Genomic DNA, 9,667 nt, shown 5'->3' with positions numbered 1-9,667 from the left:
TGAAGTCACTGTTCTGTAATGTGGAGAGGCTCTCTTAACATTCAGAAAAGATCTCTTTATATAAATGTGAACTGTTCAGAGGAAACTGAGTATTACCATGTATGGAAAAGTGATTAATAACTTAGAAATTACTGTAGAACCTGGGAAATAGTTAACATATCAGAAAGTCTCTGTGCTAATCAGAAACAATCTGATTGTTTGAAGACCTTTTGTGGGTGAAGTCTGGGAATCCAGGCTCAAGATAAGTGATAGTTTCTAAGGATAGAGGGCTCTGAAAAGCAGAAATGAGGAATAACAACCATGGCATGTTCTGAGAAAGTGAAAGCAGCACATTGAAACTTGTGGCAGCAATGAGCCACATTGGGGTGTCAACACACATGATTCCAGTTTTAGGTAAATAAGCAGAAAGTGGATTGGTATTCAGATGCACCCTTTTTTGTTTACGGAGCATTGCAATTCACACACAACTGGTACTATCAGTATTGATTCCACCATATATTTCTGGGGTCTGTGACAGAGCTCATCAAGTCACAACTATGAAAGAAATACTCACTTAAGTAGCCTTAATTCTCATCGTTAGACAGATAAAATGTAGTACAACTCTTCTCTCTGATATATGTGCCAACTATATATCAATTTATATTCTGTTTCTCAGTGATATTATCCTTTTCTAATACAAGGTATCTGTTAACATGTGATGCTGACTGCTTTTCCACAGTCTGTGGCTTTAGAACAGTATGGAGAGTCCAACAACGCAGTTTGCTAAAGAAGTCTGCCAAAATCTAGTGTTGATTTCTTCCAGAGCACAATCTGTGTTATAAATGTTGTAGCTAGTTTTCTGATTCTCAGCAATAACCTCATGTGTATGGATTTGTAAGTTTATTATACATGGAATATGATTCTGTATATCTTAGTAGCTTTGTTCTTTTCTTTTGTTTTGAAAACAAAATCTAATAACCTCATTCAGAAAAGCATTATCACACACTTGTTCTGGAACAATTATCTTGATGTACTAGAGAGTTCTCTCCTGTGTTGGAAAAATTTGGTATACATTCAATGGCTGTTTGGACAGAGTATTCAATATTAGGGGTGAGTTGCTCCATTATTTGACCTAACAAAATTCAATTTTAGATATTCCACATTGTACTTAGAGTAAAGCTCCTCCTTCTCACCTGCTTCTGTGAAATCCTCTCATGGGAAGGTTTACTTGTCCCAATGGAGTTCTTTTACTTTTCATAAATTTCATATTATTTTTAGTTTCTATAATTTTCTTTCTAGTTGTACCTTGACTTAAGCCATCTTTGCTCCATGAATCTATATTTCAAATAAGATTTAAGATAAATTGAAATACTAAAAATGGAAAATGCTAACTAAAAATGTAAGTTCAAAGGACACAGAATACCTTAATATAAATAAATTGTGCCCTATTAACTAAATGTACTAAATATTAGTTTACTTAAACTAAACCTAAGTCCTTGACATGCACTCACAGCTTTTACACATTATATTTAAGGGTTACATCTTAATAATTATGCTAAAAGAATTTTAAAGGATATCAGAGAGAACCATGATTGATCAGATTTTTAGTTGGTAAGGTAGATGTGAACAAAGTCTTTTTTTTTTTTTTTAAGCTTTTCCTCTGAAGCAACCAAAGGACTATGGGAGATGTGAGAGAAAGTGTTGTATCAGCAGAGGTCTGAGGACCAACCTCAGACTACATTTAGGATTCTTTCAAAACCTTTGTATCAGTCTTCAAGAGTTTTCTGTGACCTTTTGCTGGAATTCTTCAGGCGTTAAAGGGCCTCAGCCAAGCATGGTATATATTTCTTTTTCCCTGGAAGCCAGAGTACTACGTTTTCAGTCTCTACATCATATGAGAGGCCTAGTCCTCTGCTGTCTTATGGCTTCTGGTTAGCTTTCTGTCTAGTCTCAGGGGCCTTATCACTGTTACCTCCCTAGAACCTCTCAGCAGGATCAAGTATAGATCCTTTGCCCATAACTTCCACCCTGAAATTTCCAACTGTCTTTAAACATGCATCAATTTACCACCTTGGGAAAAAAAGACTCAAGAAAAACTCTCTCACTTGATTCTATTGCATTCAGCCTATTTTTTAATTTCTCTATTTGTATCCACTGTTATGTTTCCTAAGAGAGTAGCTTTCACCACTCTGTTTCTCTAATTATACAACATGCATCCTCTCCTTAAATGCCTGTAATGTGATTTCAGTCCATGCTTTTTATTAAAGACTCCATTAAATGTCATTAATGATTCACAATCATCAAATCCAATAGCTTCACTTTCATCCTCATTCTTCTTTCATCAACACATTTGATATTCTTGCTCATTTTCACGTGGATGGTATTCTTCTCATTTAGCTTATTTGACTCAATCTCCAATAATTTCTACCTCTTATGGGATCCTTAGTCCTCCTTTCCTTACACTTATGAATGTTCTCATTTTATAATGTATGTTTTCCATGTGGACTACATAGAAAACTAGTCAAATAATTCCTCTGAAATTAGTTATCTATAAAATATTGGGTTCTTATCCTATTTTCTTATTTTTATAAATATAAGTGATGCAGATGATGTTTTATTTTTCCTAGTGCAAAAATAAAATCTGTGACAATGCATAACTATACAACGAGTGTCAGAAGTTGGTAGAAAGTAAAATTGTTTGAACAACAGCAACAACAAAACTAAATTATTCAGAAAATGAATCAACACTACAAAAGAGCAACTATTGTTTCAGAAAGAGGTTTAGTTTTAATGTAGATTATTCTTTGATTACCTTGAGTCATTAAATTGAAAGCTACTAGGGCATCGACTGTATCTTATTCATCTTTCATCATCCAAACTGAATAGAATAGACTTTTACACATAATATTATCTCCACCAATATCTGCTAAATTTAATGTGAGACTTACAGTGAAAACTGTTCATAAACACACACACACACACACACACATACATACACACACACTACATTCTACATACCCTCATTACAATACTAAATTTCTTTTTCTAAAAAATATTTTGTATATAATCCTTATTGATGTAGTTGATGAAACACTATATACAAAACACTGGCATGTCAAATATTGTATAAAAAGTATAGAACAGGTTAAAAAAAAAAAGCCCTGTTTTCTTTCTTAGCTCACAGTGCTAGTAAGCTCACCCTTATAGTGCTAGCATAGGAATCATTATGGTACAATTTCATTAGAGCCGTATGACAATATCCTTCTTCTTTATTTCAGATAAAACACAAAGGATATGGGCATTATTATTAGAGAAAGGACACAGAATTTAGCTGTAATACTTTGAGAGTTGTTTCTTCCTCCCTTAAAGGGAAGAGGAAGACAGAAGGGGCTTTATCTGCTTCCTTCAGAGGCCCTGAATCATGTATAAGATGCGGTGGTGACTTCAAACACGGAGCAGTTTGTGTTAGTGATTTACAGAAGTACTATTTTATTTTATTTCTAGCACAAAATGTAAGTGTCTGAATGCTTTAGGTAGGCACAAAAGGGAACATGAAGGATGTCTGAGATCATCAAGCCCAACAGGAAGATTAGAGCGAGAAAAGGGAGAAGCACTAATAACTGCCTCACTGGAATTCCCAGGCTGATCAAAGGGGCCAGTGAGTATCACAGGTAGGACCTGAGGGGAAGTAACTTCTGAAGATTTCTCGTGCCTTAGAGTCAGCAGAACAACTGTCTGAGAGCTGCATCACATGCAGAGGAGATTTGGTGGGAGAAACACACAATACATGTGCCCAGATAGAGCAGTCATCAACAGCTTTGTCTATCTGACAGATATATAAGTTGTCCCTTGGTACCCAAGGAGGATTGGATCCAAAACCCCAGAAGATACCAAAATCACAAATGTTCAGTTTTCTTATATAAAATGGCATAGTGTTTGCAAATAACCTAAGCACATCATCCCCTATACTTTAAATTATCTCTAGATGAACTATAATACTTCATGCAATATAAATTCTATGTAAATAGCTCTTAGACTATGTTTTAAAAATTTTAATACTTTTGTCATTGCACTTTTTTTTTCAAATATTTTTGATCTGGGGTTGATTGAATCTGCGGACACAGATCACACAGATACTGAGGACCAACAATATATTATTTTCTGTAGATGAAGATTCAGCAAAGATTTACAGGAAAGGAACTTCTGGGATTCCTATATGTGGCCTCTTTCTCTGTAACAAGCACATCCCAGATCTAGATCCCATGAATTCCCCAAAAGAAAGAAAGACACAGAGGCCACCCAGCCCTACCAAGACTTCCACTAATGGCCTTTCTACAGTTGCAAGGAAGATAGGGGTGGAGGATAATAATATCTGAACTTGGCTGAATATTTCTTCCAAATGAAACTGAGATTTTAAGTAGTCTAAAAGCACTAGACTATGCTAAACATATTGAAAGGGCATGTTGATTGGCAACTTTAATTATCCATTTCCTATTCCCAATTACTAACTTCTAAAGGTTGATGAGTGCTTCATAAAACTGGTAGTAGTTACTGAAATAAAACTATTCCATGTTTGTAGATTGCTGAATTGAGACTATAAATTAAAATTGCTACATATATAACAGAATTAGAAGACATTTTGGAAAGAACATTTAGTCCACAAATGTTTCTATATGAGAAGAGTAAAAAGATGAGAGCTACTTGACTGGGAGTGAATATATAAGCTAAAATTAATTTATCATTAAGTCCTGATATCACAAAAGTCAGGGATATCCCTTAAAGTTAAGAAAATCTTTGGAGAAGAAACCTTTTTTTACTTCCAAAATAGAATTCACCTGCTTAATTCATAAATAATTTAAAAAGAGGATCAATAAATTAAGAGTCAGGACGTCAATAATGAATTAAAAAGTGAAAGTAATATGGCTTTTTTTTTTTTTTTTTTTTTGAGAGGCAATCTTGCTCTGTCGCCCAGGCTAGAGTGCAGTGGCACAATCTCTGCTCACTGCAAGCTCCGCCTCCCGGGTTCATGCCATTCTCCTGCCTCAGCCTCCCCAGTAGCTGGGACTACAGGAGCCCGCCACCGCAGCCGGCTAATTTTTGTATTTTAGTAGAGACGGGGTTTGACTGTGTTAGCCAGGATGGTCTCGATCTCCTGACCTCGTGATCCGCCCATTTTGGCCTCCCAAAGTGCTGGGATTACAGGCGTGAGCCACCACGCCTGGCCAGTAATATGTTTAAGAAATTAACCTATCCTTTAACGTTGACACAAATTATCCCTTGATTTCGCTATGAAAGAAGGAAAATAATAGATTATATGGATTATGGATATGACCCAGCATGACAGTTTTTTCCTTCTTAGCAAATGGCCTAACCTCTACTCATACTCTTATAAAAGCTGTATTTTTTTTTTCCTTAAATAGAGCACAACTCAAATCATTCTTTGGCTTGCAATGTGTCTATAGGAGGAATAAACCCATATGTCATTATAATTGTATAGATTGGATTTGTACTTTTGTTATGGAGCACAACCACAGTCATACTACAACTCCATTCTGTGTCAAAGAGAGTTGTCTCAAAAATACAGGAAACAAAGTATCAGAAAAAAATCCAGTATGTTCAGACAACTGTGTAAGCAATGAAATGCAATTGGTTTTATACAAAATTCCATCTTATTTGCAAGGAGAGAAATATATTTACATGTTTTCAAAAACACTTGTTTAATATTTAATTGGCAACATATAGAATCACATGTTGTTTTGTTGGTGTTGTTATTTTGAGACAGAGTCTCACTATATCACCCAGGCTGGAGTGCAGTGGCACAATCTTGGCTCACTGCAGCTTCGTCTCCCGGGCTCAAGCGATCCTCCCAACCCTCAGCCTCCTGAGTAGCTGGGATCACAGGCGCACACCATCATGCCTGGCTAATTTTTGTATTTTTTGTAGAGATGGAGTTTCACCATGTTGCCCGGGCTACAATTTTTCAGAGTTATATTCCTATGAAGAGCTACTTGAATGTAGAATTATTTTGTATTTCAACAGTGCCTCTACATATTTCTTTAGCAATATGATTGGTTTTAGTACTGGAACCCTTCACAGACTTTGCCAGCAACCTAATTTGTAATATGTTTTGAGTAAGGATGGCGTATTATTAGTTCTCAAACATTAGCATGAATCAGAAGTCACCTCAAAGGCCCATTAAAACAGAGACTCAGGGAGAGTTTAGTAGATTCACAGCTGGGCCTGAGGATTTGCATTGCTAACAGGTTTCCTGGTGATGCTGATGCTGCTGAACTGGGGACCACATATACTTTTCAAGAATTAATACAAAAAATATAATTTGGAAAAAAGTCTCAGAATTTTTATCAGTAGCTTGATAAAAATTATAGTTTGTTAAAAAAATCATTAACATCCAAGTTACAATAAACTCTTTTTCATTAATTACTAAAGAAAAATAGTTTTACTTACATTATTAACTTTTCAGGTCATTAAAAAATTTAATACTGAAAGTATGTGGCTGCCAAAGAATCTCCATGTACTTAAGTTCATTTTGGCCAAAAATAATATTTGATTTGAAATAAAATATATAAATCATAATATAAAATCTGCAAGTGACATTTTTTAACTATCCACACATGGGCATGCATATGCCACTGTAATATTTTGATACCACATTCATTAGGTTATGAATAAACGCTCTGCCACCTGACGTATTTCAACTAAACAACAGAATATAAATCAGTGAGCAAATTGTTCATGATTAAACAACAAGTAGTAACAAGTAGATTTTGATTATAGCTTTTGGTTAAAATATAATTTTCCTACTTTATTAAAACTTCACTTATCATTGTGAATATCTCAACATATTTATACTATTTATAGATGAATTCCAAATACATTCCCAGCTCTCTGATTTTGGACTGCTCAAATGTTTTGTGCTTAATACAATGGGGAAAAGAAATGTAGAATTGAACAACAGCCCCCTCCAAGACAAATTCCAAACGTATAAAACACATTTTTAAAGGCTTGGGTCCTTAACTTTTTTGCACAAAATACTGCAATACATATATTTAATGTTAGTTCCCTCATTCACATTGACTTAATATTACCTTGTATAACTGGTGTTATATCTGATGTTCTCCCGCATGCGTGTCCAATGTCTGATGTTGCTTGTAAATGGAGACTTAAATCTTTAGTCAAGTCTTTTATATGGTTAAGAATTATACAAAATTTTTATCAGACTAATTAAAATGTGTAATTATAAGGTCCATATTTTTATTATTTGGCATTTTCTAGTGGCAATGCAATTAATGTCTTAGAATGAACAGCAGGACACATTCAAGAAGGCAATCAAGAGAATGATGCAGGTGTTGGCCATGCCACCTTGGCAATCAGTCTTTGAAATCAGATAATTTCAAAATCACTCTCATATCCCCACCCCTGCTTCTTTAGTCCAGTGACCTCTATGTCTGACCTATTCTAAAGATTTATAATCAAGAAGCCATTATTGTTGTCTTCTCTAACTCACATACTTACAATCAGGAGGCATCTTTTCCATAAATATCTTGTAATATTCTTGTAGAAGTTCAAAGTTTTCCTGATTAATATTTTCTTGCAAAGAGACATCTCCAAACCTACAAATAGAAGAAAGAAAACAGTTACAAGTTATAAAATGGCACCAAAAAGTAACACGTTTTACCTTTCCTTTTTAAATGGATTGGAATAATTTCCTAAGGAAAGAGTCTGTCTCATTTTTCAGGCTACAATGCACAGTGGTGATTTCAAACATATTCCAATCTCCACTGGCCCTGATTTTACTAATCACTTCTAATGCATCAAATAACCTCACAACCATCAAATGTGAATTTGTAGGAAATACCATGTATGAAACACCAGTCTTTGTGCATGGACATAATTGATAATATTAGTTTCCCCATCCTACTCCACACCTCCGCTGCAGGGCTGTATCTCTGTATGTGTTTTAAAAAACCTTCTTTCTTATTATCTATCCAATCTTCCATTTCACTCATGGCTGCTTAGGGAGAGGTCCAGAAGACCAGCACTGGACACTGGGCTGCACACAGTCTTGCCCACACTATCAACTGCTATAGGCACACGTAGAGCCAGATTTCCCAGACAGTAGATCATTTCTGCTGACATTTTTTTCTGTTCATACCGAGAAGTCAAATGGTTCTGTCCACATAGTCTTCTTCAAACTGTAATGTAATGTTTGTTGACTTCTCTTCCTCACAGGATTATACATTATTTCAGGATAGGAAGCAGATTCCATGCTTCTTGTTATCCTCTATTCCCCTTATATCCCACAGCTTGGCAGAGCATATGGTATTTTAAAAATACCATACTGGCTTAATATTAGTGTTATGGAGTAAATGCTTGTGTTGTCCTAAAATTCATATGTGGAAACCCTATCCCCAAAATGGCAGTATTTAGAGATATGGCCCCTAAGGGGTCAAGTTAAATGAGATTATGAGGGTGGGCTCTCTCTGTTCACAGGCACAAAGAAGAGGTTGTGTGAGCACACGGGGAGAATGTGGTCAGTCATTTGACAGCCAGAAGAAGAGCCCTCATCAGAAACCAAATTGGCTGGAACCTTGACCTTGGACTTCCTAGCTGCCTGAACTATGAGAAACAAACTTCCATTGTTTAAGCCACCCAGTCTATGGTATTTTGTTACAGCAGCCCTAGCAGACTAATAGTATTTATTTATCTAAGAATGGTCATATACAAGATCTACATTTTGATTTTGAGTAAACAGTAGTAAAATATTACTTCTAGATTACATAGCACATCTAACATGTAGATGTTGCTGGTAAAGCTCAAAATTCAGAATCAGAAAAAGGAGGTTCAGAGAACAGAGAGTAAGCAATATGCCCAGATTAACAGTTGGTTGCTGTCAGAGTGCTATTCATATTCAGGCCTCCTTCTCACAGGGTTTCCCTACTTTGCCATTTTGCCTTCTTTTCCAGTCTTGTGTGTCTTGTACGGCTTCTGTGTGTGAAAAAAGTGCATTCTTAGTATGAAAGAGAGATGAGAGGGAAGGAAAGGACACTTCTTAAATAAAATGACTGACAACTAAAACAGTCACAATGACAAGAATGATGCAAATTAGTCCATTTTAGAAGCCTTGAAAATATAATGCTGACTAGTCTTTGAAAAGTCTGTGAATAAAAGAGTCTCATATCTCTCTCAAGATCGCAATAACAGACCTTGTTAATTCCAACTCAAAACACTCTACTCTAGTGTACCAAAGAAGAGGCAATTTGGAGTGCTGTTTTCCTGCTCCACGTTGTATAGTTTATGATCCGGAATATCATTCATCTCAAACACTGAATTTGCTAAGACAAATATGTATAGATAAATAGAATATAATCTGATCCTAGACACTAGCCTTCAAAAGTGCTTAATTACCAAAGCAAGGAATGTGCTAGGTACTTTTAACCTTACCTGTGGGGCAGGGGTCACTTGGAGAGTGAATTATAGACAAGAAAGCATGTTAAATATTATACTACCAAAGACTATCAAACTCCCCAAATTGTTGCCTGTGAAAGAACTTCTCCAGCCAGCCCCCACAGCGAAGATGATAACTTCTTTCTCTAAAATATTTCAAAAGTATGCTCTATGATCTTTTTTTGTTAATTTTTTGAGACAGAGTTTCACTCGTGTCACCCAG

At 35.6% G+C, this 9,667-nt stretch overlaps 1 protein-coding gene across 2 annotated transcripts in view; it reads right to left on the bottom strand.

The window, feature by feature from the left end:
• INPP4B (inositol polyphosphate-4-phosphatase, type II, 105kDa) overlaps positions 1-9,667 on the bottom strand; it is a 501,991-nt gene that overhangs the window by 80,528 nt on the left and 411,796 nt on the right. For both annotated transcript variants that reach the window (XM_011970320.1, XM_011970321.1), the window contains one exon: positions 7,513-7,610. In XM_011970320.1, the coding sequence (XP_011825710.1) occupies positions 7,513-7,610 (98 nt within the window). The remainder of the gene's footprint in view (positions 1-7,512; positions 7,611-9,667) is intronic.

Source organism: Mandrillus leucophaeus, unplaced genomic scaffold (assembly GCF_000951045.1).
Source record: "Mandrillus leucophaeus isolate KB7577 unplaced genomic scaffold, Mleu.le_1.0 Scaffold943, whole genome shotgun sequence".
NCBI lineage: Eukaryota > Metazoa > Chordata > Mammalia > Primates > Cercopithecidae > Mandrillus > Mandrillus leucophaeus.
Note: the sequence above shows the minus strand (reverse complement) of the source record. Positions and strands in the feature narration are given on the sequence as shown.